The sequence below is a fragment of the Desmodus rotundus genome, chromosome 2 (genome assembly GCF_022682495.2).
Source record: "Desmodus rotundus isolate HL8 chromosome 2, HLdesRot8A.1, whole genome shotgun sequence".
Classification (NCBI taxonomy): Eukaryota; Metazoa; Chordata; class Mammalia; order Chiroptera; family Phyllostomidae; genus Desmodus; species Desmodus rotundus.
This window is the reverse complement of record NC_071388.1, coordinates 117,725,418-117,748,266: the sequence shown is the minus strand read 5'-3', so window position 1 is coordinate 117,748,266 and position 22,849 is coordinate 117,725,418. Positions and strand designations below refer to the sequence as shown.

General features: G+C 49.3%; 2 protein-coding genes across 8 annotated transcripts in view; one reads left to right on the top strand and one right to left on the bottom strand.

The window, feature by feature from the left end:
• The first annotated feature begins 449 nt into the window (after positions 1–449).
• TMEM37 (transmembrane protein 37) lies at positions 450–8,105 on the top strand. Of its 3 annotated transcripts, none has more exons than XM_024569647.4 (2): positions 450–640; positions 5,851–8,105. In XM_024569647.4, the coding sequence occupies exons 1-2, from the start codon at positions 620–622 to the stop codon at positions 6,421–6,423; spliced, it is 594 nt and encodes a 197-aa protein (XP_024425415.1). In that variant the 5' UTR covers positions 450–619; the 3' UTR covers positions 6,424–8,105. The 3 variants fall into 3 exon arrangements, with proteins under 3 accessions (XP_024425415.1, XP_053774561.1, XP_045059053.1); XM_053918586.2 differs by lacking the exon at positions 450–640 and adding an exon at positions 1,249–1,441; XM_045203118.3 differs by lacking the exon at positions 450–640 and adding an exon at positions 3,433–5,570.
• SCTR (secretin receptor) overlaps positions 656–22,849 on the bottom strand; it is a 91,033-nt gene continuing 68,839 nt past the window's right edge. For 4 of the 5 annotated variants that reach the window (XM_045203115.2, XM_053918585.1, XM_045203117.2 and 1 more), the window contains 6 exons: positions 20,149–20,209; positions 18,844–18,913; positions 16,324–16,415; positions 14,836–14,962; positions 10,048–10,089; positions 656–1,047 (listed from right to left, as the gene is read on the bottom strand). In XM_045203115.2, the coding sequence (XP_045059050.2) occupies positions 688–1,047; positions 10,048–10,089; positions 14,836–14,962; positions 16,324–16,415; positions 18,844–18,913; positions 20,149–20,209 (752 nt within the window). In that variant the 3' untranslated portion in view covers positions 656–687. Of the gene's footprint in view, positions 1,048–8,812; positions 8,984–10,047; positions 10,090–14,835; positions 14,963–16,323; positions 16,416–18,843; positions 18,914–20,148; positions 20,210–22,849 lie in introns of those variants that run through there. The other variant, XM_045203116.2, reaches the window with a different exon arrangement.

Sequence of the window (22,849 nt, the reverse complement as noted above, 5' to 3'; positions counted from 1 at the left end):
TCACCCAGAGGGTGGTGAAGGCAACAGAGCCCAGACCCGTGCCTCCTCTTTTTACACTCTACCGCCTCCTCCAGACGCTCAAGCTGGGGCTGGAACCCGGGCCCTTCCACCGGCGCCGTCCAGCCCTCGAGGAATCTGCCCGCAGGGAGACAACGTCTCGGAGGTTCAGAAGCAACAAAGTGACTCCCCTCCCGACGTCAGCCGGGTCAGCCCTCCCGCTACCGCCAGTCCTCCTCCCTCAGACCCAGGGCGGAGGGCGGGGGGGGGGGGGGGGGGGGGGTCCTACCCCTGCGGGAGGAGTCCTCGCACCTTCCCCCCGAGCCCGGCCTACCACCAGGCGTCCGTCCCTCCTGTCTCCCCCGGGATGTGGGTGGGGGCTCCTCTGGGCCGCCCTACTGACTCAGCATAAACCGAGCCGCGGAGGGCGACTGTGGGGCCCGCCGAGCTTGCCCCGGGTTAATCGCTCCGCTTTGAAAGCTGCCTCCCTCCCCGCCCTCCGGCCCGCCCTGCGGCCTCCCTGCCCCTCCCCTGGGGAGAGGTCCGGAGACGGCGCCAGCAACCGCAGCCGACGCCGAGCGGTGGCAGGGAGCTAGCGGGAGCAGCGGAGCCCGGGTGCAGCATGACTGCCATCGCCGTGCAGGTAGCCCCGCGGCCCCCAGGGGCTCTACTCATGGGGGAGAAAAGGGGCTACGCCCCGCGAACCAGTTCCAGCCACGGGCGGTGGCTGGGAGGGTGAATAGGAGTGGTGCCCCATGGTGCCGGCCCCCAGCAGCAAGCCGGCGTGGCTCGGAGGATGGTGGGCGGGAAGGGACCCGGGGGCGCTCGCCCCTGACAGTGCTCCCGGGGCGCCGTCCGCTTCGCGGCTCTGCCAGTCTCCGAGGCTTCCAAACTTCTTTTTCTGCTTCTCGTTGGAGTCACCAAGTGCCCATCGGTTAGGTTCACCAGAGAGGTCCCTCCTTTTTTAAAAAGGAGGTGCGTCTGGGGTGGAGCATGGATGGAATTCACTTGCAAAGTGAGGACTGCCTCTTGCGACCTGAGGATGCGTTTCTGGAGGAACCAGAACATTCTTAGGTGGAGGCTAGAAAGACCATCTCCCCTCGCCCAAAATGCATTTGGGGTTCTGAGACAGGGATGAACTCGCTGCGGCGTGCGGACGCCTCAAATAAAGGGTCTAGTGAGGGGAGCGGCCCGCATCACCTAGGTTTTGTTTTCTTCTTTGGGTAGTGCAGATGTTTGTATTGCCTGAGAATCCACCCATTCCTACCCGCTCCCTCGTGAGAGCGGCTGTCTCCAGGGAGGTCAGCAGGTGGCGGGAGCGCTACCCTGAGCGCGCGCGTGCGCGCGCGTTTCCTTGGCGCGGAAACATTCCAGCAGCGGGTCTTCCCAAGAGTCCGCCAGCGAGCTGTGCTGACGTTTAGAGGTTCCCTGGCTTTCCATGCAGGTACTCAGACTCCCACAACACTGACTCGAGTAGGTATCACTGTGCTCATTTTACAGAAGAGGGAACTGAAATCTGCACGGTAGGAACCTGTCCATACGGTAGCTAAGCGACAGAATCGAAATTCAAACCAGGACCTCCTGGCTCCACATCTCACTCGTACTTTCTTCCTTTCCCTGAACAGTAAAACACCACCCAGAGGCTATTCCCCAAACCCCTTCTATCTGGGGACGGGAACTCTATGTCTCAAGTTCCTCCTTTTTGTTCTGGGGGCAGAATCTTGATTCAACCAGGCAGCCTCCTGGGATAGGCCTGGGGAAGAAGGGGACAGGCAGTGAGGAGGGGGAGACCAAGTTGTGGTCTCTCCCTTTGAGAAGTTGGCTGTCCATTAGGAGAGAGAGACTTGTAAACAATGATTAAGAAGAGACACTGGGAAGTGAGTGCTAAATTAAGAAGTGCAAAAACTGCAGGAGGGATTGGGGGTGCTTTGTATTGGTCCAGGTGGGGCAGGAAGACTGGTAGCAAGAAGACCCAGACAGCGGAGGAGGAAGAGGGGACAGGAGGGTGGGGAGATGTGGTAAAGCCCAGTAGCTCTTCTCTTAGGTAGGAGGACACAGGCTGCCCTGCAAGGGAGGGTGCTGCTGCTTAGGCATGTTTAACCAAGGTGCCAGGAACTGTTCTAAGCACTTGGAGTGATGATTCATTTCAGCTCCACAACCACCACTGGGGATAGGTACTGTTATCTCCATTTATAGGTGAGGACAGAGAGAGAGGATAAGCTAGCTCCTGGCACTGCATGACCAGGGCATTGGAGTGACTCAAGGGATGGTGGCGGCAGTCCAACTCTTTAGGACAGCGGTATCCAAACTTTTGGGCACCAGGGACTGGTTTCATGGAAGACAAGTTTTCCAGGGGAGTGAATAGGGGTTGGTTTGGGGATGATTCAAACGAATTACATTCAAGTTTGCCGTGTGGCTTGGTTCCTAACAGGCCCAGACTGTACAGTCTGCAACCCAGAGGTTGGGGACCCCTGCTAGGAAGCTATTGAAATTTCCAGCTAATGATGATGAGGGCCTGGGCAGAGTGTGGGTAGTGGGGGTGGGGGGATGTGGCGGCGGGGAGCATGGGGGCTGTGTTGGGGATGTAGAGAATGAGTAGTGCGCAGCTCAGAGTGCCTACTTGGATGTTGAGGGGAGTAGATGGGGTGCTGAGTTATAAAGGAAGATAAAATCTTGGCATGGGACTCAAAGGCCCAGGTGTGACAAGCGACACTGTTCTCTGGGTCAGAAGAAATGCATTCAGGCTTACAGATGAAAAAAGGGAAATGTTTGTCTTGTTTTCCCCTTTTTAGTGGAGACAGTCAAAGCTTTGAGTTGCCCAAGGTCACACAACTGGGTGCTGGCAGGTCAAGGACAGATCTCAACTGCCCTCACATTCTCTTATCCACTGGACCCCCACTGACCAGGCTGCTTCCAGCTGCCCTCCAGGACAGTACTTCAGGCTCTGGATCACTAGTGCAGGTACCAGAAAGCCAGGTGCCAGAAAGCCAGGTGGTTAGGAATGAAGACTCCAATATGCACTATTATTCTTACTGGTATTAACAGCTCTGGTGATGTGTGAGCTACTCAGATGCCAAGTACTTTTATATACCTGATCTCATTCAATACCTGGGAGTTTTATTGGTGGTCAAAGAGTTCAACAGAGCCCTGCTTTGTAGTGGGAGGGGGAAATGAACTGACATCAGCTGTCTTCTCTTGCTGATCCTGGTGTGATATCTGAGAGTAAAGTCCTGTCTGTGCTCAGGACAGGTGGGGCTGAGAGAGGGACAGGACGTGCCTGTTCTCCAGACAGTGTGATGTCTAAGGTCAGAAGGCTTCTGGGTCCTGTGTTTCTTGTGACTTGTTCTCTGCATCTGGGACTCTCCTATCCTAGGACCTTATCAACCTCTACGATGTTGTCACTTCACCAGGCGCCTTTATGGCTACTACTTTTCTGCAGGAGTCACAACAAGGGCCAAAGAGGTTAAGAAATTACCCAAGGACAAACAGCTTTAATGGTTTGTAGACACAGAGGTTTCATAGTTTCCTAGGTTTGTTTATTAGCAGTAGAGCCAATTTTTTCTAATGCTTTCCTGTACAGACTCCTGGATTCCCACTGTCTCCAGCAGGTAACAGGGATCTACTGAAGTTGGAGTGGGCAAGGGTCCCAGAGCCAGCTTCCCCTGCCTGCTGCCCTGCCTTACTTAGCACCTGGAAGCCCCTCTAGGAAACAGGGACAGTTTGAGAACTTCAGCCTAGGGGCTCTTCCCAGTGCCCAAGACTGTCTTTGTCTCCAGATTTGAGTCGAGGTCCTGACGCCTCTGTAACCTTTTCTCCACCAGTAATATTGAACCTCTGACACCGAGGTCCTGTACTTGGAAGGCTGCAGTTGGTGTTTAATGGCTGAATGCATCTCATCCTGTGCACAATATGCAGTTGTCTGGGCAGCTGTAACAGGCTTTATTGTGATTTTAGGAGAGTGATCTTGGACAAGTCTCCTGATCTCTGTATAAGTTTTCCTTTTTGCATAACCACCACCCCCACCATGGAGCGTCCTACTGTACCAGCCTCACAGGTTTAAGAGTAAAATAGGACCTATGCAGGAGCACAGAGCAAATGAAGTCCTTATGCATGTATCCCTGGGACTGAAATCAGCAGTAGCTCCTGCTTACCTCTGCAAGTTAGCAGTCAGCCTTGTTCATGCTGACCACAGGACTGTCCCAAGAACATGGCTTTGCTTTGTGTCCCTCACTGAGAGGTGTGCCCTGGTCTTGCCTCCATTTGCACCTGGTAGAGGGTATATTTTCCATAGTCCCCATCAAGTTTCCCAGCATTGCTTTCATGCATGAGCTGTCTTGTTTTGCTTACCTCTCCACATTGTGTGGAAGCTGGGTTGCTTCCACACACACTAGCTAGCAGACTTCAGTTTAAAGGGAGCTTCAGATGAAAGTGACAGTTGTTGCAAACCTAACCATTCATTTAGTATCCCATGGCTCTTCTTGCACACCCATTGAATGTCTAGGTCAAACACTGTGCCAGGTGCTGGGAACACAGCCGTGTCTTAACAGGAGGCCCTGTACTCTAGGAGAGCACAGTCTCTGAGTGAAATAGATAATAATGTGTAATACAAATCAGAAGGGAATAGATAGCTTGTGGTCAGAACAGTGAAGAAAACAGATGCCTGATGGAAAATGACAGGAGGGGACCCGGTTTGGGTTGCATAGGCAGAAAGGATGAGATGTCTCTGACATTTCAGCTGAGACATGAAGAATGGAGAAAAGAGGCAACCTGGAGAAGAGCCTTTCAGGTGGAGGGGCCAGCAGGTCTGAGGGAAGAAAGTTCTAGGCTTGTCATAAGCATGGAAGGATGGCTCCTGCGCCTGTGTGAGGTGGCCAGGGAGAATGCACAGGGGGATGAAGTTGGAGAGGGAGACAGGGCGGATCTACAGCACTTGTGCATTGGATAAGGAGTTTTATTCTGAGGTATTTCTTCTGTTTTCTGGGCCAGTGTTTGGGAATGGCATCTGGGTGGTGTCTGAGTTCTGTGAGATAAGGGACACTTCTTGCTCAGCTTGCCAGAAGAGAGGGGGCCAGGGCAGGGGTCCAGCTCTGAAACCAGAGGCTACAGAAGAGCCTCAGTGGCTCCCCACCCCTCCCATCAAGAAGCTGCTAAAACAAAGTCTGGTTGCCACATTCTGGGAGGAGCTGAGCATGACTGAAGGGCAAGGTGCAAACATCCCTGTCAGTACTAAGGGAAACAAGTTAATAAAACGGAGGCCTGGACAGAATGTGGACAGTGCAGAACCAGCAGGGTGGGGATGAGGAGACAAATGGACTTGTACTGGGAGGTTCTAGGGAGAGAGGGAAACAACCATGTATTATGTTCCAGTGATTTTTACAACCCTCACAGCCTTCCAGGCAGTTTTCTTGTTTTGCTTATAAAGAAACCCAGGCTGGCTACAAGCTCAGGGTCACACTAGCCAGGCCAGACAGGTTTTCTGAATTCAGAAGGGCCTGGGATTTGCCAGTGAGTCGAATTTGGATTTCTCACTCATGAAGATCATTGAAGAAAGGTCAGGGAATCCTTCAGGCCCAGTGAGTGACTTGACAAGCAATGTTTATAGGTCTTGAATGGAGAACAGGGAATGGGTAGAATGGAGGAAGGGTTCTCCAAAGAAGGTGGGTCTGTGCTGAAAGGTAAGGAGGAGCTGGAGGGGAAGCTGTGAGTAAAGGCCGTATTCCAGGCTTCGGGGGAGACCGGAGCAGAAAACATGGGTGTGGGAAGGTAGAGGGCATGTTCAGGGTCTTCCCTGCACAAGTTGGAGAGGGTGCGGTGGGGCCGTTTCTGACATGCCACCTCTGTGATGTCTTCCAGGCCCAGAGACTGCTGGGTCAAAGGAGGCCCCACCGGTCCTTCTTTGAATCCTTCATCCGGACCCTCATCATCGTGTGTGCTGCCTTGGCTGTGGTCCTGTCCTCTGTCTCCATCTGTGATGGTCACTGGCTCCTGGCTGAGGACCGCCTCTTTGGACTATGGCACTTCTGTACCAACTCCAACCAGAGTGGGACACACTGCCTCAGAGACCTGAGTCAGGCTGGCATACCAGGGCTGGCTGTTGGCATGGTCCTGGCCCGCAGCGTGGGCGCCTTGGCCGTGGTGGCTGCCATTTTTGGCCTGGAGCTCCTCATGGTGTCCCAGGTGTGTGAGGACCTCCACTCACTACGCAAGTGGGCCCTGGGCTCCATCCTCCTCCTCATCTCATTTATCCTCTCCTCTGGGGGGCTCCTGAGCTTTGTGATCCTCCTCAGGAACCAGGTCACACTCATCGGCTTCACCCTGATGTTCTGGTGCCAGTTCACTGCCTCCTTCCTCTTCTTCTTGAATGCCATCAGTGGCCTTCACATCAACAGCATCACCCATCCCTGGGCCCAACTAAGGAAACTTTAGGGCCCTCTCTCCAAGGACATCTGGTTCTATAAGAAAGTGTGGTCAAGATGGGACTCTTCCAACACGTGACCTCTGTTGGGGGTAGGGGTGGGAGAGTGACCTTGAAACACTGCCTCTTACCCAATAACCTTTGAGTGGTCAGCCAGAAATGGCCCAGGGGCCTTTTTCCAGGGCCAGAGGTCAGGAGGATGCCTTAGTTCCACCAGCTTCACAGGCTTAGCCAAGTTATTAGGTTGTACAATAGATTGTAGAACACATTTTAAAGTCCTTTTCTTGAATCCTTCTTCCCAGGATGGGAATAGATTTGGAAGTAGCTCCGGTAACTGGTACCTGGACTGGCTGCACAGCCAAGTGCTGTTCACATGTGTTTTGTGGCTCCCAGGGTTGCAAAGAGTGGATCATTTTCCAGCTAAGGATGTCCCATCGGTGCCTAGGACTTTCTTCTACCAACTCAGAGGAACTGTGTACATGCTTCCCCGCTTTAGTATTGGTTATGCCAAGGAGGCAGAGTGCAGGATTCCCTCAGAATTTCTTGCACATGGTAGGTTTTCAAACCATGTTACTTGGTGCAACCCCTGCCCTTTGGGGAACCCCATAATCCATGCCTAAGCCCAGCTTCCAGCAGCTGGCTGTCTCCCCTGGGGGGTCTGTCTGTGGGAATACTGCCTGCACTCTTTGAGAAGTTTTGGAGTAAATCTTCCAGGAAAGTCCATCTGATTCTAACGCACACCCTCCTCGGGGTGAATGTGCATGTCAGTCTTTGGTGAGGATCACACAGCCTCAAGGTACCAGTGTTGATCCTAGATACATTCACAGAGCACATGTATGGACCTGCTGGACCTTGGGTGATGATTAATAAACATCCTAAAGACGAGTGCAGGTGAAGGGAACCAGGAACCAGCGAAGATTCCATCCTTGACAGCAGATCAGTGTTTTTGTGCATTAAATTGCCCCCTTTCCAGTCCCTTTTTGCCCTCAGCCCATTTTATTCCACACTAGCCCTTTCCCACTCCCCAACCTAAAGAAATTCTGGCCTTCCCTGGTTCATTCTGGCGGCCACTGGTAGTTATGAGATTTTGGTTACTGCAGTTCCCCTTCCTGGGCTGAACTGGGTGCCTATATCTACCTCTTGTGATTTTTTTCTTAAACTTTTATTCCAAAATGCATCACAGTCTATGGAGATGGCTCGAGAGAGGTGTGGACCAATTGGTGTTCAGAGAGCAGAGCTCATAAACCATATAGGCTGGGTCCTTAGCACTTGGCCTTCTCACCAGGAGTAGCCTACAAGGGGCAAAGGGTGACTTCCTTGTCTCTGCAGGGGGAGTTGCAAAGGTGGGGAGCCAGGGCCTCCCAAGGCCAGGACTCAAGCTGGACCCACTCAGCAGCAAGATACTCTTTCTTCCACAGGGCTGGGGGGAGCAGGGGGAGAAGCGGCCTCCAGTCTCTCTGGAATGTGAAATGCGTTTGCCTGAGCACTGCTAGTTTTTGTTTTGCAAAGGGATTCAAATACCCTAGTCCTCTAATCCTCACAAGGCTGGTGGGGAGTTGGTATTCAAGGGAACTGAGGTTCAGAGAGGAAAGAGTGAGACTAAAATCCCCAGTGGGATGAGGAGACAGGTCCTGGTAAAACAGACACAGACTTGGAGCATGGAGATTTGAAATAACTAAAAGGCTGGACTGGACTTCTGCCACTTCCTTGCCCAGTTTTTTGGGCAAGTCACTGGGCCTTGGTGAACCTGATGCTCCCTTATCAAATGGCATCAGGCCCCATCTCCTGCTGTACCTGCCTTGGGGGCTGTGGGTAACTGACCGAAGGGGCAGTGACAACAGAGGGATGCCTCAGACCATGCCAGGGTTGCTGGGTATCCTGGGGCTCTCCTGGCCTCCACTGGGATTGATCGGATTCAGCAGTTGTCTTGAAGGCCCTATGGTAGAGCTGCTGGATAGCTGAGTTGCAGTGAGGGTGGGGAGGGTCCTTGATTTCTCATGTTTCCTGGACTTCTAAGTTTGTCCCTGAAAACTGGAGTAGAGGATCAGAGAAGCCATCCCCCCTCCAGGAAGGGGTAGGTAAGCATCCCTCCTCACCTGTGTCTCAAGGGCAAAAAGACTGAAAAATACAGAACAAATCTCATCCCAGTTACCATTTATCTTCCTCCCCTCTTCTAAGACCCCTGAACTGCTCTTTCCCCCATTCCCCCACAGTGCCCCAAGTTCCTTCTGCTGAGTTCTGAGGAAGTCTCACCATCCAACCCAAGGCCTGGAGGAGAGGTTATTAGTCACAGGGGAAAGCATACGATGTCTGTGAGGAAGATGGACTGTCCCAAAGCAGTGTCCTGCCCTTTCAGGACCAAGCTTGACTTATGTCCATGGCTGACCCTGCTCCAGCCTCTCAGATGACGCTGGCCCTGCAGGTGCCTGGGCTTGGCTCCAAGGGGCTGGCCTTGGTGCTGTGGGTGAGGCCGCTGGTGCCGTTGCTACAGGAGCTGCTGGGGGCCACAGGGCACAGTGGGAACTCGGGCAGGCGCCACTGCCGCCACTTCTTCTGAACCTCCAGCTGTACCTGGCCCCAGAGACCAGCCATCAGCCCAGGAGGGAACAACATGAAGGACCTGGGGCCCAGAGCCCTGCTCACTACCCTTGTGCCTCTGCACACGCCCTGCCACTCTTGCCCAGTAGTCATGCCTTCCCTTTTGCAGGCCACTCAGACTGACCAGTTCTAGCCCCGAGGTCCAGTAGGTGGAGCCCCCTTCCCTGAGTGCATTCACCTGCAGTGTCACTACATACGTCCTGAAGAAGGGGCTTGTGGTCGTTACACAAACTCCAGAGCTCCACAGCCCACGGGACAACAGGATACATTCCTGGGAAGCCACCCTAGCTCAGAAGTACTCAGAGGGTCAGGGAGCTGCTCTTTGGAAATTTCCTTCATGAATGCTAGCTGTAGCAGCAAAATCTTTCAGGCTAGGCTTGATGGCTCTTTGGAAAACATCAGAAGTTGTTCCCGTTCAAGTGTGGCAAAGCAGATAGATGGTCAGCCGTCACAGAAAGGCTTTACTTATGTGCACGCTGTGTTCAACTAATGATTACACAGCTTCAGTGCGCCAGGAACCTCATGTCCTGACGCAATGCTGGGCAAGGGCAGAGGCCTCAAGGCAAGTGCAGCCCCTGAAGGAGTCTGCTCATGTGGGGTTCTCTGAGTTGTCATGAGTCACTCATTTTACAAATGGGAAGACTGAGGCCCAGAGAGGGGCAGTAATTGAGATCATCCAGCAAGCAGAGAGCAGTCAGGAGCTGGGCTCAGGCTGGGGTCCATGTACTTTCCTCCATCTCCAGACCTTCCCGGGGACAGGAATCACCTGGAGTGCTTGTTAAAAGCATTCATGGGCTCCAACTCAGACCAGTTTTTGCTGAGTTAGAAATTGGGGGTAGGGCACAGCAAATGTTTTACCAAGCCCTCCAAGTGAGCTCCTGTAAGGTGAGCTCAGACTCCTAGAAGACAGGCCCAAGTCAGGACATCCCAGCCTCCCCTGCCCACACCCTACTACCCTTCCTAGGTAGCTCCCTCTGAACCCGAATCCAGTGACTGGGGAGCTCCTCCAGGCGTTAGGGCGACCCAAGTACACTCACCTCCCCGTTGAGGAAGCAGTAGAGGACAGCCACCACCAAGCCCTGCAGAGGGAGGAGTGGGGTTAGTGCAGGTGCTCCAGCACCAGCCTCAGTCCTCCAACTTCCTCCCGGTGCTTTAATCACCAGCTCCAGGCTCACTCCCCACTGTCCCCAGGAAGTGTCCCAGAGCCTTCTTACACCTCTCACATCTGGAGGGATTGGGGCTGCCCCTTCTGGACCCCACAGTGTCCCTGGCTGTACTGGCATCATCCAGCACAGCCAGCTCCTTGGGAGCAAGGGCAGGATCCCTTTCATTTCTTGTCCCCAGTGTGTAGCGTAGGCCTTGCACATGTGTGGTATCAGTAACATTCAAGTAAGGGATGCTAACTAGGGCTGTGGGGTAGGCAAGTCACCTGAATTAGTTAGGTGGGCCATCCGGAAGCAGGATGCAGTGGCACCTGAAGCAACACTCCCCGCCCTCCCATTTGGGGACAGTCCATGTGAGACCCTGAGCCCTAAGTGGGCTCATTTCAAGATAAGCTGGACCTTTCAACCAGAACTGACATCTTCCAGTAATTCACCAAAATGACTAACAAAAGGGAAGAGGAGGAGCACCCATTATATGTTCTCTAGGCCTTTTAGAGAACACAGAGCTTTACCTCTGGCCACAGACATGCGAACCTACAGGAAAGGTGGTATTGTGGGCATCAAGACAAGGACACTGATCAAAAAGGAATGCCCCACGATTGTTCCCATGGCAACAATGCAGGAGTCCACAGTGTTACCCAGCAAGTGGTAAACATTGTTGTGAAGGACTAAGCTAAGGGCAAGATTCTTGCCAAGAGAATTAATGTATGTATTGAGCACGTTAAGCATTCTAAAAGCTGAGATAGCTTCCTGAAATGCATGAAGGAAAATGATCAAAAAACAGAAGGAAATAATCCTCCTGGATTGAACTGAAGTGCCAGTCTGCTCCACGCAGAGAAGCACACTGTGTGAGAAGCAATCGAAAGGAGCCTGGGTTGCTGGAGCCCATTCCCTATGAATTCATGGTGTGGTGAGTGTAAAAAAACAAAAGACCTCTGTACTGATAAAAATGTTTCTCTTAATTGAATAGAAGGGTGGTATCCCCTTCCCCAAAGAAATATTTAAAGAAAAGAAAAGAAAAACTGAAATCTGAAGATATTTAAACATGGACAACTATTCAAAGTGAAAAATAAACGTGTGACTGTGTGGTCAGAACAAAGCCTGTGTGCACGTCCTGGCCAGCCAGCAGTGGGTGTGACCTCCCTGCTTAACAGGCAGGTGAATGAGTGCATCTACCTGGTCCAGGGCTTCATGGCTATACCTGCTTTGTGTTCCCTGGCATGGTAGGTGTCTGTGCCTATCAGGACCCTCCCTCCCTGGTACCTGGAGCTCCTGTTTTCCCCATGGTGTCCCCTGGGATCACGGCATGGACCTTTGCCTTGGTAGGGATTACAGGGTGGGATGCAGGATTTGAGACTAAGAGGCCTGCATAGAACCACGAGCTGTGAGCAAGGTCTCTACAGTGCAAATACTCTATTCACCTCCTCAGGGACCCACCTCCGGCCAGTCTGCTCTTCCTTACAATTACAGACCCTGCCCAGAGGCCTAGGTGTCACAGCTCTGACCTCAGTGGCCCAGCCCCTCTTCCCTAGTGTCATTCAGCCCTCCCCTTAGCTCTTACTACATTGGAAAGGACCCAAAGGGTAATAAATCAGCCTGTCTATAGCGGCTTCAAACGCACGATTGCTCAGGGGTATTGGCATTTAACAAGGCTTAGTGACAAAACTAGGAGGACTTGCTTTAGAATTTCAGGCATCAATGAATGCTGCCTAGAATGGACAATTTGGGGGGCATGGGGGGGTGAACACTTACTCAAAGCAGCGGTTTCCAAATTTTGCTGTACATTAGAACCACCTGGGAGCTTTGCCCAATTTCACTCTGTACCCCAAATCTGAATGTCTGGAGGTGAGAGCATCAGCAGTTTTGAAAGATTCCCAGGAGGCTGGAATGGGCATCACTTATTAGGAACCACTGTCAGAGGGCATGAAAGGAAGGCTTTGAAATAAAAGCTTTGGGCATAGCTTGGCCCGCATGTTTGTGGGCTTCTGGGTCCCAGATGCTTCATTTAATCCTTGCCAAAGCTCTAGGCAGGAGCAGGGTCCCCTTCACGGGTGAGTGAACTGAGTCACAGGGGTTTAGGCTGTACTCAGGCTGTGCGTGCTGGGTTTGGAGCTGAAGATCAGGCTGCCAGCAGATGCTGCTGCCCATCTCACTGGGCCCAGCGTTGCCTGGCCTCACCTGTCTGGGTCTCAAGGATCCAGGGTCGCATTTTCACTATTCAGGCCAGGGCAGGAGCCCTGAGTGAGGGACAGTTCAATGTGCTCCAGGTATATAAAAGGCAGGCCTCACACAGCCCACTTTGAGAAATCCTACAATGGCATGGGGAATTGTTCACAGGGGGGCATGATAGAAAATTAAACAAGCAGGCAACAAAACCACATGTCACGATCCCGATTCCATCTGTCTGTGGGTACATCTGTGTGTGTCTTCCTGAATAGAAAAGCCACAGAAGTAAACACACCAACATCTTAACAGAGGTTATTTCTGGGTTCTGAGATTAATAATGAATTTTTCTCTTTTGGTTTTTCCTTATTTCCAAATTTCCTTCAATAGGCAAGTTTTATTTCTACAATTAGAAAGAGTTTAGTTTTTAAAAATATATGACAGAGGTAATGGTGCTGTGGTTCCATGTTTGTTTTTTAAGCCCGTCTTTTGAAAACACACACTGAAATATTTGCATTTGAAATAAAAAGATGTCTTGGGTTTGCTTAAAACGATGCAGGTGGGGTGGAGGAAGTGGGTGGTGATGGAGGTGAAACAGGAGAGCTCATTAGTAATGGCTGTGCAGGGGGTTCACTATTCTCTTCCCTTTTGTATATGGAAGAAATTGTCCACAGTACAAATTTTTAAAATAAATGTTATACATAAATGCATGTATATATATATATAAAATGGTATGTTTGTATATGAACAAAGGTTCTTTTTAAAAAAACTCTTAAAGATCCTTTTCCTTTGTAAACATTTCCAGGGGAACATTAGAAAAGTGCTCTTGGTTTTCTCTCTACAAGCCATTTCCCCAGAGGAAAGTCAAACAGTCTTTGGTTGGGTAGGCCACAGCCCAGCTCCAAGGGGCGGGAGTCCCCATCCATGCAAGGAGGCAGCCCCAGGTCTCCACGCTCTCAGAGAGGGCACTGCCTCTTCCATCGGCTGCGTCAAGGCCTTCCATTTGTGTGGACCTGGAATCCCCTGTCTGCTAAATGGACCACTGTGAGCCCAGTGTCCCTATATATCACAACAGCAGTAGGCACAAATGCTTCCTGGCCCAGAGAAAAAGAATCACGGATTCCACAAGAGGCTGGTTCCTGGGTGGTCTGAGGAGCTGTCAGGGGATCTGGGCAGAAGAGAGGCTCAGAGGAAGGACAGCTCTGGGGTGAGGTCTGCAGGCACGGGTCAGGTTCCTCCCTGGAACCTGAGAGTGACAAAAGCATGACCCTGGCCAGGCCCACCCTGAACAGAACTCTGGGAATGAGGGAGGCCCAGGATAGCCCGGTGAGTAGGACTCTGCAAGGTGATCAACTTCCTTGAGGACGGACTGGCTTCTTTAGGAAAACCCACTAGGAAAAATTTCTCTCAGGCCCCAATGCCTATAACCACTAGGCATCTCCTGGGCTCTATAGCTTGTTTTCATCCGTGGGTACTGCAACTCTTAAAACAAATTGTGTTTCTGTCTTTGCTTTGGCCACTGGAAAGCTCCAAACCAAATTTATTACCCATCTCTCCCACCTTTATAGGAAGGATTTCATCGCATTTGCTTCTACGTATGAATTCTTTCGGCTTTCCTTTCTTCTTTCACTAGTCCCTCATCTACTTATTTTCTGTCCTCTGTATGTTTTTCCTGAAAGCTACATCACATTATTTTTGGAAAGAAATAGCTATGAGTAAATAAACAAATAACCTTTTGAAGTTTGGGAGTCCCTTCTGTCCAAACATGTTTACTATCTTTTTTTTAAACCTCACAACATCTTGTTGAATTAGTAGGCAGGTGACTTCTCCCTTCACTTTTTTTCCTTTTAAGTTGGTTTTTATTTTAATAAGTTGTGTATGCACATGGTTCCAAAGAGTCAAATGATTCTTGTCACAAAGAAACAGCAGCCTCCGGACACCCTCGCCCCCATTTCCTGTTCGTCAGAGGCAACTGCTTGGAACTTTCTTACTGATTCTAAATAATGCTGATGTTGCAACTTCTGAAGTTTTTGGTTTGAGTAAATTTTATGGACTTCCCAGGAGAAATATGAGGCTATTATTCTGTCAAACACCCTCCCCAAATGCTCATCTTCCTGCTCCACTTTTTGGTGGCTCAGCCACAGCCCTCAGGGTTTACATTACTGTAACTGTGTAGATGCCTTTGAGAGTTGCACAACACGCCAGTGAGGGTTCCTTTCCCCTTTTGTTTTCCCTGGAATCAGTCTCTCTCTCCACAGTCTTATCTCCCACCCCCATCTGACTGGTGGGGAACTTGGGTTCCCCCCAGGGTCACAGCACAGTGCAGTCCTGCCCCTCTGCTTCTCTTGGGTCTCTGCCAAATGAGGCATCCACGCTCCCAAACCACACTGCTGAACTCTTCCGGGAAGATCTGGCTTGCTGTCGGTATGGCCTATAGGTTTCTCCAAGGACACAGGGAACTTCTCTTTTCACCTTAAAGACACAGTCCCTGAAACTTACCTGGAATGAGCCAAGAGCCAGTTCGAAAAACAGCTGGATCTCCATGGCATCATCTGGTGAAAAGGCAAAGATGATATAGTGGGCGCCGAAGAGAGGGATCAGCAGGAGGGTGGACTTGGCCAGACGCCTGAGGACACAAGAGACATGCCGCAGTCTTCTGTCCCTTACCCCACCCGTGGGCACACAGCTTCACACACCATCTTGCCTGTTTGCTGGAGGCTTGGCAGCAGTGTCCCCAAACTTTTTGTTTTTACTTTTTATTTCAGAAAATTTTAAATTTTCATGTACTCATCACTGAGATACATTTATCAACCCATGGCCAGTCCTAAAACTTTCTGATCAGGCAACCCTACCAGTAAAAAAATCTGAACAGGGACCCACTCAAATATTTATTCATAAATTGCGTACATGCATCACTGTTACTCTAGGTGTAATGTATTATTGGCAAAGCCGGCGTTCTTATTTGTTTGATAATAAGGATTTGTTCTTTCATTTTCTTCCCAGGTTAGATTTACCAAATTTAGCAACTAAAAATACAGGATGCCCAGTTTAATTTGAATTTCAGATAAACAATGGATTTGAGGGCATGTAACTACTAAAAGAACTATTGTTTATCCAAAATTAAAATTGAACTGGGCAGCCTGTATTTTATCTGGCAATTTTATCCTGTATGCCCAACTCCATCCTACTTCAGAGCCCACAGCCCTAAAGGCCTCCTAAGAAATCTGCTGCTAGAGTCTTAAAACCCTGACCATCACAGAGCAAGCCTCTGTGAGACACTGTTTCACCTTTAATTTCTGTAATGGGGTGAATTGTCCCCACCCAAATTAACAAGCTGAAGCTCTAACCAGCAGGACCTGAGACTGTGACTGTGATCTCGGATGGGACCTATAAAGAGGTGATTAAGTTGAGGTCATTAATGTGGGGCTTTAGTCCAACTGGTGTCCTTCTAAGGAGGAAACACCAGGGGTGGGAGCACAGAGAAAAGCCCTGTGAGGACACAGCTGGAAGGCAGCAGTCTGCAGGCCAAGGAGAGAGGCCTCAGCTGAAACCAAACCTGCCAGCACCTTTGTCTTGGATTTCCAGCATCTAGAACTGTGTGGAAATTAATACCCCTTATTCAAGCCACTCAGTCTGGTATTTTGTTAGGGAAGCCTGGACAAACAAACACAGCATCTCTCTGTAACATCTTAAAGGTTTTAAAGTACTTTTGGATCACACACCTTAAAAATCTGATGATCTCTGTCTCCTGAATCCCTGCTGAGATTTCCTGTCTCCTCACCCTCAGAGCAGTGTCTCCGGTTTCACAATGGACCCACACCCCTGCCCCCATTTACACTATTATGTTGAATATAGACTCCTTGGAACTAGGTCAGGGTTTTCCCTTCTCCTCCATCTCCAGTAGGGCCTAACAACAGCGGGTTAAACAGCTGTTGCTCAGTGCATGTGTGCTGACTGAACCTGCCTAAGTCTTTGCTCTCTACTTACTTATAATGGTTTACTTCATTTCCTCTTGTTTCTTGGGTTCTAAGTTTTCTCATCAGGATTCTTAAAATGTTTATAAAAAGGAAGAAATTAATCTGTAAAACACAAGGCAGAGTGCCTGTTACAGGTGATTTGCACTCCCACCCTCCCTGCCCCTGCCCTGGGGCCTGAAGGCGGGGACGCACTACAGACCACACCCAGGATACTCCCCAAAATGGCACATCATTGCTTGCCCACCTCGCCTGCCCATCCCCCACCGCCTTGTCCTGGTAAAACGAACTGTCTGGAGGCCATGGAGGCACAGCTCCCCTCCTAGTCCTGGGCTGCAGGGGCTCTAAGGTCCACTCAGCCTCAGCACCAGTACTCACACTTGGAGTGCATTGGAGTCCCCTGGAGATTTTGTTAAAATGCAGGTCTGGGTGGGCCTGAGGTTCTGTGTTTCTAACCAACTCCCAGGAATGCTAAAACTGGTTTCTGGACTACACTTTGAGTAGAACCTTTACAGAGAGGCTCTCAAAGTTTACAGCACAGATTGCTGCGTGCCCTCCCAGCATCTGGGGTGGGGCCCAAGAATTTGCACTTTTATAAGCTCCCAGGTGAAGCTGAAGCTACTCGTCTAGGTAGGGATCACACAGAACTGCTGCAGTGGCAGCTCAACCACCAGCTCCAGGAAGCCATCCTTGATTACCTTCCTTTCCTAATTCATTGTAGTTAGGGATAATGTTACTGCATAAGAGCACTTGAAATATTTGAGAGGGGCCAAATACATGCATCTGTCAAACCTGAATGTTTGTCCACTTATCTGCTAATTCAATCATAACTTCCTAAAGGACAGGAATGGAGTCTCTTCACTATTTTTTTGGTGTCCCCTCTCCCAACCCCAGTGCCAGAATGTTATGAAGTTGTACACAGGGTGGTACCTCTCCTCCCCACTCACCCGCCAGCTCCAGCACCATTTACAGAGAAGGGATAAGTGGAATCACCCAGCCAGGCACCTTCTTTGTTCATACAAGTAGCCTGGGGCCTGGGGACACTTGCCAAAAGACACAGGATTAGTGGCCTTAGCCAGGCGCTGCTTCTTTAGGAATACTGCTTCTCAGATTGTTAGGCATCTTGCTCTGAGCTAGCTGTGCATGGGGTAAACTAATAAAGGCTATTTTATTTTATTTTATTTTTTGTCTTAGCAAGCACTTTAGGCAAAATAAAAAAATCTTAAGATCTTAAGAATGAGATGTAAATATTGGCATTCTAGGCCATGTGACAGGCTGGGAGGGAGATATTTTGCATCAGGAGTGCCCACCCAACATCCTTCAATCACCACAGACCACAGTCCCATGAAATCAGCCTGGACACTGGCTCTGGTTGTCCCTCAGCTGGGGCTGCCCAGATGAGTTGTCAGAGTCCCAGAATTACAGAAAGGAAACTGGCTTAACTAAATGAGGAGATACTCTCCTGTGGGAATATCATGCAACTATAGCACATCGATTGGTCAAATAACTTCAAAGAATGTGGGAGAGCTCACATCTATTGCTAAGTGAGAAAACAAAAAAAACAGGATATAAACCACATTATGCAATTTGAAAAAAAGCATGTACGCTCAAGAAGAAGAAGATAGGAAGGAGAAGCACATGTACTCGCATGTGTATCCAAGTGCTAAAAGGTGATTTAATTCCCTTTTTAAAAATATATGTTGTGTCTTCCAATTTTTTTACACAAATTTTATTATTTTTGAAGAAGAAGAAGAAGAAGGTCATGAGATGGCCACCTCCTCCCAGCTGGCCCCAGGAGGTCACTGAGTCAGTCAGTAGGAGAGCAGAAGGCTGCTGCCCTGTCCTGTGCCCTCTCCTTGCTCAGGCGAGGCCATGGAAGTCACTTTCTGTCAACTGGTACTGCAGCCGTGGAGTCCCTTGGAGCCCTGTGTGCAGCTCAGGGGCTGATTTGTTCCATGAGACAACCCCACTGTGTCCCCCATGTGTCTTCCTTCCTGTGTCCCCTATAGACTTATCCACATCCATAAGCTCAGCAGAAGCACCTGAGAACTTAAGATGAGTTAAGTCAAGTGCCCAGGCCAAAGACCACAGCCTCACTCAGCTTTCCCCAGCCACAACCCACCCTCTCCTCCAGGATCCCGGCTCATGATTCTTCCCAGTTTAACAAGAGGATGCTTGTAAAATAACTAAGACCCTAAGATCGAAACCAGTGAAGGTGGAATTGAAGCCAACGGAGCTAGCCAGTTTAATGCAAAGAGCTCTGCTCACCACATTTCAGAACCTAGTCATGGACAAAAGTGAATGACATAAGATCTTGTGCCTCCTGCCTGTTCTTGACCCCACTCCCATCCACCATTCTCTAGGGGTGGAATTTTCAGCCCCTCATGCTACTGGTCAACCTCTGGAAGCTCTGAGGTTTACTCGTCCCACACCTGGAGAGATGGGTGCTAGCTCTGTCTCCTCTGTCCCTACAGGCCAGCCACTGTCCGGTCTCTCTCATTGGAGCCCAGCTCAGGGGAGGATGGTCACTTACCAGGATGGAGAGGATCACAGGCCCTCGAATAACCCACCAGACAGATGCATTGGCGTTGATGTCCCAGCACCTATGGAGGGACAGCCAGGCACCGTTAGGAGTGGGGAGCTGAGCTGACCAGAGAAGACTTACTCCCTGAGGTGCCCTTCAGATGAAGGACCCATGCTGTGGTCCTGACCCCTGTGGCTGTGTGCTTAGTGCAATTAGAACCAACCTTCTCCTGTTGCCCAGGAGCACAGCTGGGCTGAGGGAGCAGCACCTTGTCTCCAGCCATGCCTGGTGAGTGTCTGGAGGAGCAGATGTGTGTGGAACCCAAAAGCCAGAGACTTCAGATATCAAAGCTAACAAAGTGGCAAACTCAACACTAGCCAATGAAGAGTCTGGGTGATTGACGTGTGACCTCAGGACCCCAGTGACATCAGGCATGGGGAATACTTGGCAAATTAGAGAGCATGTGTCTAGTCTAAGGCAGACAAAACTCTGTTCCAGCTTGTTTTGCCACAAAATAAAATGGGAAATGTTGATAAAACTTTCAATTTTTCTAAAGAAGCTGAAAATCCAGATTTTTTAAAAAATGAATTTACCCAATTAAAAGAATTATTTTAAAACAATTATTTGGGGTCAACTTTGGACAGCAAGACACTTGTCAGCCTCATCAACCTAGTTCACTTCCTGGCCTGGTTGTGTCATTATGACAAAGAGAACCAGGCCCCTGCTTTGTCATGCTGCCTCACTTCCTCCCTGGCTTCTTTCAAGCTTTCTTTCCAGGTGCCTAGACCCAGAAGGCCCCCTGGGCTCACCTCCCTCTCCAGCACCTCAAATCTTTAAAAAACAAGACTAAGATCTCTTTGTCCTCAGCAGGAGTTGTTGAGGATGTGGCTGCCATTCTCCAGGCCTGACTCTGCAAGGCTCTCAGACACCTCGGTGCAGTAGGAAAGTGCGAAGGAGAAAAGCCAGAAGAAGGCAAAGCTGGTCAGCCCTTTAGAGCTTCATCACTGAGCAGCACCTTCCTGGGGTTATGAAGCTCTTGTCTGGCACCCAACTTAACCACAGAGCTGCCAAGGCAGGCAGGCAGGGAGGCAGGCCCATGAGGGTGCAGGTGTGGTGAAGACCTCAGCCCATCTGCAAATTCACACCTTTGGAGAGCTGGGCACTCAGAAGCCTGGCACTCCAGAGACTCCTCCTGTGTCCCCCTCAGTTTGAGAAACAGGCCTCTCCTAGATTGTTCCCAAGAAGTGTCCATCCTGTTTGAAGAATTGTACAGTATAAAATACACTCTTGTCATCTCTCCTTCAAACAGCTTACCCAACATCTTCCAGAAAGTGCCTGGTGATAGCCCACGACGCAACAAAAATGGCTGGAGAACCTGAGGATTAAAAATAAAAGGAGGGGCAGAAGAGAGAGGACTCAATTTTCCATACCATTATGAGGAACAGGACATTCAGGTTCCCCAGCCCAGGTAGGGAGCAAGTGCCATGTAAACTGCCTTGTAAATAAATCTTGCCTCATGCAAGAATATGTAGCCTCATGCTTCAAGGGAACCAGGGAAGTCCTGGGAACTGAGGCAGGATCAGATGGATCCTGAAGGCCAGTAGGGACTCAAGGTCTCCTAGGAACCTGAGCCAGACTCTGGAGGACCTCTGCAGAGAAGAGAAGGGGTAAAGTGGTGATCTACACTGTGTTGCCCAGGACAGTGGTCGCTCACCACATGTGGCCACCGAGTACTTGATATGTGGTTGGTCCCAGTGGAGATGTGCTGGAAGTGCAAGACAGATACCAGATTTTGATGATTTAGTACAAATAAAAAAATGTAAAATATGCTATTAACAATTTTTTATTAATTATATTTTAAATGGTAATATTTTAGTTATATTGGGTTGAATAAAACATCAAAATTAATTTCATCTATTTCTTTTTACTGTGTTTACTGTGGTTACGACAAAATTTTATGTTACATGTGTGGCTCAGATGCTATTTCAAATGGACATGCTCATCTATATGTCAAATGGTAGGAGCCCCACCCTTAGGCTGCTCAGTTCTCAGACCTTTGGCAGCCAGGTTTCTACCCTTGGCCAGCTATCCACCCTTTACCCCAGGCAGGAGATTAAAGGGTTCTTTTCTGGAGGAACCAAATAGCCCCAGACAAAGGGCCTATAGATGGCAATGTAATTATTTAAAATGAGGTCATACTTAGAAGAATGCTAGCCACATTGGGGCGCTAACTCAATATGACTGGCATCCTTATAAGAAGGCCACAAGAGACACAGAGAGAGAGACACATAACAAAGAAGGCCACGTAAAGATGGAGGCAGAAATTGGAGTAATGCAGCTACAAGCCAAGGAACACCAAGGACTGCCAGCAACCACCAGAAGCTCGGAGAGAGGGCTGGAACATATTGTGCCTCAGAGTTCTCAGAAGGAAGCAACCCTGCCAAAACCTTGGGTTTTGGACTTCTGGCCTCCAGAACTGTGAGAGAATGAATTTCTGTTGTTTTAAGCCATCAGGTGTGTGGCAATTTGTTACAACAGCCCTAGGAAGCTAATACAGCAGGAAGAAAGCAAACAAATGGGAACTAATAGATTTTGAATCGCATTTGATAATTTGGAAAATAGCACTGGAGGGTTTTCCAGTTCTGTTGGGGAATTTGAGAGAACTAATACAACAGTACAAAACAAATAAGCAAATTAAAAATAACTCCATAAAAAATAGTTAAATATTGGAAAATCATTGTATACCACTTAGTAATAAACAATATTTACATAGATAAAAAGATATACACATTGAATATGACTTAACCAAAAACTGTTAAAAATTCTAATGGTAGGATAGAGGTGGTAGTTGAAGAATTTTTATATCCTTATCTTTCATCATCCAGAGTCAATAAATAATGCCAGGTGGCCAAATCAATAAATAGAAGAATATTGTTTACAAGCATGAGGGTACATTACAAGAGGAACAGTTATGAAGTTGAAGGGTGTTACCTCTGGGAAGCAGAAGTGGGGGTAGGAGATTGCTTTATTTTATTATAAGCCTTGTAGTCCTATTTAATTCTTTAAAGCAAGAACATGCATAACTTTGATAAAATAGCACTTTCAAAATATTTCCTGCCTCAGTTTGAGGGGCTTTGGGCAAAGAATATGGATCTTGAGGGCTATCTGTTCATTGTCTTCCACCTTTAACAGAGAAATGGTGGAAAAGTGAAAAACTGATAATGGCTTCCTGAGTCAGGGTTCTCAGTGCGGTCCCCAGCAATGTAGGGATCCCTTTGGGCCTTGTTAGAAATGCAGAGTCTCAGGCTCCACCCCTGGCCCACTGGCTCAGAGACTCTGGAGGTAGGACCCAGCCAGCTGGGTTTGACACTGTGGGGGAGGAAGAAATTTTCCTCTACCCTCCTTGGTTCTTCCAACTGGTCTAATAATCAAATCCACATGAGCCAGATTAACAAGAGAAAATACCAAATTTAATTATACATACAGAAACCCCACATACATGAAAGATTCAGAGATACCACATATATAAGAAGTTCAATGACAGAAAGGGAAAATGAGGTACATGTGGCAGTCAGAGACAAAGATGGACAAGGTGTCGTGGGGCTTCAGAGGGGAAGAAGGTCACTGAAGGATGATAAGAGCAGATGTTCAGTGATTAAAAGTTTGCCCTACCCTACAGGTAGGTCATTAAAACTTTTTTCTGATAATAATGCTCACTATGGGCAACGCCCCAAATCGGTGTTTAAAGAGAGCTACAGTTTCTTGTTAGCCCACAGGATCTTGATTGCCTTCAGCTCAAAATAATCTATGTGCCAAAGTGGCACATGTTGGGGAGGCCTGTGCTGAACCCCTTCAACATACCCTCACATAATTTTGATGCAGGTCCCAGCTGGAGAAAGAGTTTCAGTTCACTGTTGAGTGGGAGCTTGTTCATGCCCATAAAAGTCAGAGCTATCACCCTTCTATGCGTACAAACTGACACCCCAGCCACCTCGTAAAAGCTTCACATAAGAAT